The sequence below is a fragment of the Triticum aestivum genome, chromosome 5B (genome assembly GCF_018294505.1).
Source record: "Triticum aestivum cultivar Chinese Spring chromosome 5B, IWGSC CS RefSeq v2.1, whole genome shotgun sequence".
NCBI lineage: Eukaryota > Viridiplantae > Streptophyta > Magnoliopsida > Poales > Poaceae > Triticum > Triticum aestivum.
This window is the reverse complement of record NC_057807.1, coordinates 701,958,115-701,963,273: the sequence shown is the minus strand read 5'-3', so window position 1 is coordinate 701,963,273 and position 5,159 is coordinate 701,958,115. Positions and strand designations below refer to the sequence as shown.

Here is a 5,159-nt window from a genome sequence, read left to right as displayed (position 1 = left end):
TCACAACCTATCGATTCCGCAAGCGAAAACAGAGGAAACGAGCTGAGATCTACGGGCCCGAGAGAGGAATGGGAAGGCGAGTAGGGTTTGAATTCACTCACCATTTTCTGAGGACGAAGGCTCCGCCGCCGTTGAGAACGAGGGCTCCGCCGCCGCCACCGAGAATGCAAGATTCGCCGCCACCGGAGAAGAAGGGGGGCAGAGTGGCGGGCCCGGCACGGTCGGGCGGCAGGGCACGGTCAGCTGTTTTGAGGAACAATTAAGTTGGACCCACATGTCCTAACATAAACGGGCGGGCTTGGTTGACGACCAATTTAACCACATTTAAGAGCCATGTTGTGCGTGGGCTATTTACCTGCTCAAATGTGTCGCACCACAGCCATTCGCTCGAACAACGTCGCACACTTGCCAATTCACCTCAAAAACGTCGAACAGGAGCTATTGGCCCCTTTATTGGATGGTAACATCCTATATATACATAAGGGAGTGATCCCCATTAACTTATTTATCCTAATATGCAAGTATGGCAAATCATCATACAATTATGAATGAAATAAGGCCCACCTCAACATGGAACCATGCAAACATGCAGACATAAATTTTATTTTATTACATATAATAAATATTTTACAAGTATAGATAATCAAATACTCCTTCCATCCGAGGAATCTTGTCCCTCAAATTGATGTATCTAGCACCAAATTAGTGCTACATACATTCATTTGAGAAACAAGCTTGTGACAACTTTTTTCGGACGAAGAGAGTAGTAAGTTGTATGTATTTTAATTTTGATTCACATACTATTAATCTAAAATTTTATATTCCACACAATCAAATATCAATGAAATATATTGCAACCGATTATGCAGCAACGCGCGGGGTATCAAGTAGTTCATGATAAGTACTAGTATAAATATTCAAACCCAAAAGAAAAACACATGACAACTCTTTATTAGCTATTATTAGCTTGTAGAATCTCAGCCATGACCCTACGGAGTGCATGTTCCTCGATGACAATGCCAGCGTGCGTAGCATTAGGAATCTTGACGAACTTGAAGAATGTGTTGTTTCGTCGTTGTTGCGAACCCAACTCCCTAGCGAACGCCAAGATGCTAGCAAGAGTCGCGGCCCCATCTCCGTGGCCATACACCGTCTCCGTGGCGGCATCGAAGTTGCCTTCCAGGTACATCACCTGCTCCATTGTCCGGAAGCCAATGCCATTGAGGTACGTAGTCGGCACCATCGGCGCGTCGACGCGCAGCATTGTCGGGAGCACCCGTTTCACGAAGCGCACGATCTCGTCGGTGCTGAAACCGAGCGCCGCAAGGAAATCAGGATAGTCATACGCCGAGTAGTTCCTCTCCTTGGTGACGACGAGCGGCCTGTGGCCAAATACCCTGGGAGCCGGCATGGACAGAAAGGAACTCGCGAAGGTCCTCCACATCGGCCGCAAGGCAAGCGATGAGACGGTTGGGAGCTGGACTGCGGACGATCCTGAGGCTAAGTTGGTGACCGCCAGCATGTAGCCCGTGGGGGGCGAGGGCGAGATTAGGAACAAATGCTTGATGAACCTTCGCCTCCACGGCAAGGGCGTCGAGTTGAGGAAGTCCAGGACGACCCTGCCGCCGAAGCTATGCGCGACCAGGATGACAGGCTTATCCCCGTTCTTCTTGCTCGCGTGCTGCACCAGGCCCATGAGACGAGCGAAGTAATCGGAGTAGACCTGGGATGGCTGGCCGGGCGGCGGTGGAGCGTGTCGTAGGTCGTAAGGAGCTCCGAAGAGGGTATCTCCATCGCGGTATCCCAGTGCTTCCAGCTCGTCGCGGAGCTTTATCAGGCAGACTTTGTCACGACCCCTGGACATGACCAACAATCGTATAATTAACTAAGAACAGTCTTCTATTTGTATATTGTTGAAATAAGATGGATATATTAGCCTATATTGTATGAGAACAAGAAAGATATATGCCACCAATTTCATGCTTATTTACACCCCACGAGAATCGCATTGGTTAGACAAAATTGTGTACCAATAAAGGCGGTAAAGGAGAATAAGCTACGGCATCTTCTCCGTCCCCAGAGACATGCTGTTTGGTGGGCGATTGAACTGAGATAGCTACAGGAGGGGGAGTATGAGTAAGCATGGAGAAAAAGTTGGTTGTAATTAATAAACACTGCCGTAGGAGGAGCCGCCAACCTCATCCCCGTCTCGCCCTCCTCCTCCCTCATCCCCCTTCGCCGCCGCCGGCTGAGACCTCCGGCGTGCCTGGGTGGCGCCGGCGGCGGCGGACGTCCCTTCCCCGCGCGCCGGGAGGGGGAGTCAGGGCTCCCTCCTACCCGACGGCGGTAATGCTCGGCTGGCGGCGGTGAGGCTCGGCGGCGGCGTTCTGCGGGCCTCGGGTGCCCTCGACGCGACGGCCTGGCCGTTGGCTGCGGGGCGGCGCGGTGGGTGGCTGGCCGGCGGCGCCCGCTCGGTCCAAATCTGGACCCTTACGGGGCCCATCTGGGCTGGGGCGGGCCTGCGGTCCGGTGCGTGATGGCGTGGCTCCCTAGTGGTGTGACGAGGGGGCCGTGGCTGCGGTGGTGGTGGCTCCGGCGGCCGGCGTGCTGCAGCGTGGCTGCAGGGACTGTCCGGACCCGTTAGGGTCCGGCCGGGCCGGTGGTGGCCTGGCAAGTCCCTGTCGCCACGTCCGGTCGGCTCCGCGCGGCGGTGGAGGTTGTTCCCTCCTGTCGGCTGCGGTGCGGTTGCCTCCGAGCCCGGTGTCTTCTCGTCCTTCCTCCAGGTCTCATGTTGGTGGCCTCAGTAAAACGGTGAAGATGGTGCGGTATCCGTGGTGGCACAGGCTGGTGGGCGGCATGTTGGCCGGTGCGCTTCCGATTGTCTGAGGTGGCGGTGGTGGTTTCGGGGCGGGAGAAATCTCTGGTGGCTCGTTCGCCACCGGCGCGGCTGCGCCCGTGGGTGTTGCCGGACCCTCCTGAGGGGCGTCGGTGATACCCCCTTCCCCACTGCCATCCGCGTACCGGGGGAAACCCTAGGACTTGTCCGGGCAGCAGCGGCGTCATTGTCGCATTTCTTCCTCAAGATGTTGCTTGGTACGCGAGGCTTCGGAGTGCTTAGCGGGCGGTGGTTCTTCTCCGGTGGGTGCAGCGGGTGTCGGTCATCTTTGCTTAGTTGAGCTGCCGGTGTTGGCATTTGTTTCTTTTTTCTTTCTCTTCTTTTTCTTTTGGGCTTGTTTGTGCTGCAGCCCCAGCAAGCTGGTTGTATCGGTTGGATGTTACTTTATAATCTAAAACGGGGGGAAACCCTTTTTCGTAGGAGGAGCCGCCAATAACCGACTACATATGCACGGAATAAAAAGCAAAAACTATAGTTGATACTGTTACATAGGCAAGTTCAACTAAAGGTGTATTTTCTTTTCTTTTTCTGTGGGGCGACTAAAGGTGTATCCATGAACATAGTAGTAAATAAAAATTCAACGTAGTAGTAAAAAATACGAGCAGAGGTAATTCATGAATACATGCTAACTAACAACAGAAATAAGTTCACCATAGGTGATGTAGGAATACTTGATTGGGATGAACCAGTGTTGCAAATCGATAGAGATATACGTACACATGGACATGAGAAATGGAAGAGGAAAAACTAAAAATTAGTGTGAAAGATTATACTAGTTTCCAATGGGAAACCACGTAGCATACTGTTGTGGTTGTTCTGTTTTCACATACCTTATCAACTTCATACGCTACACTTAATGAGAAAATTTCATACTCTAGGATAAGACTTTTAATTATCAAAATTAACTAAAAGAAAAATAAATTTAATTGATTTTCGATAAAGAATATTTCATTCAATTGATATATCGAGGTATCTAATTGATAAAATTGTACATTAGCGGAAATTTTAATCCATATACAGTACAAAATAAGCTATTGCATGGTGTACATTAGGTACATGCTTCAATTGTAATTTGTATACCAAAGAGAGTACACCCAAAGCATTAAGCTAATATAATAAAAAAGTTAAAAATATAATGGTACAAGAAAAAGAAAGTGGAGAGTACGTACGCGTTGTTCTTGGGGGTGACGCTGTGGGCGGAGCCAAAGTCCGGCACACGCGTCTCTACGCCGGCTAGGTTGCGGTAGTCGTCGAGGTCGGAGTCGAAGACGAGGCTCATCTGCTCCACGAAGCAGGGCAGGTAATCGTGGTTGACGATGGTCCAGGTGTCGTTCCACAGCGGGAACCACCCCTTGCCCTTGAGCGCACCGCAGCGGGGCAGCGACGGCGCGTAGGCGTCGGTGAGCCGTGCCTCGAGGTTGGAGCAGCTGAAGCCAGGGAGCAGGATGATGGGGTGGTAGACGTTGAGCTGGCTGGCCCCACCGCCGCTTGCTGGCGAGAGGTAGTGGCGGAGGGGAGGCGGGAGGAGGAGGAGCAGCAGAGGTAGCAGACGAAGGAGCGCCGTTCCCATTATGGTCATGGTGGCGACAACGTGAGTGGTCACATGGTTCTTTCTTTCTAGTCAGCCTGAAGCAGATATGTTGGCTGAGACTGCTCACAGGAAAAGTCCGGCGCTATGGAAATATCTAATTTTGTGTGAAAGGCACTCGATATAAAGGTAAATGGTTTTGCTAAATCTCAGTCGACTGAGACCTCATTATGTCTCAGTCGATCCTATATTCCTTTAATCTTGCATGGAGGTTCATACAAAAAATTCTCTTTAGTTTTTTTCTTCTTCCTATATAAAATATCATTTGATTGAGACTTTGTTAAGTCTCAGTCGACTGAGACATAACCACACCCAAGGGTAAAAGGAAAACTCGGCAAACACGACTGAACGCCTGTCGGCAAAGTTAAGTTTGTACTGGAACTCGGCAAACACGGCAAAAAAATCTTTGCCGGGTGCAAAAAAGAAAAACATGTACTCGGCAAACGTATAACGTCGACTAAACTCTCACGATATCGGTGTCACAAGTTTTGCCTAGTGTCATACTCGAAATCAGGGCAGGCTAAGCCGACTGTTACACTTATAGCATAAATAAAAAAAATCAATGACACTATTGTCACCGTGGTCGCAATATCCCAGCCGGCTGATCCGAGCTGCTCGCCGCGCCAGTTGCAACATCCCGGCATGCTAGTTGAATTGCACATCCCGACATGCCTC

At 50.7% G+C, this 5,159-nt stretch overlaps 1 protein-coding gene across 1 annotated transcript; it reads right to left on the bottom strand.

Moving 5' to 3' along the window:
* Positions 1-858: 858 nt before the first annotated feature.
* LOC123117818 (lecithin-cholesterol acyltransferase-like 1) lies at positions 859-4,497 on the bottom strand. Its single transcript, XM_044538491.1, has 2 exons — positions 4,066-4,497; positions 859-1,856 (listed from the first exon to the last, which is right to left on the bottom strand). The coding sequence occupies exons 1-2, from the start codon at positions 4,473-4,475 to the stop codon at positions 953-955; spliced, it is 1,314 nt and encodes a 437-aa protein (XP_044394426.1). The 5' UTR covers positions 4,476-4,497; the 3' UTR covers positions 859-952.
* Between the last annotated feature and the right edge of the window lie 662 nt (positions 4,498-5,159).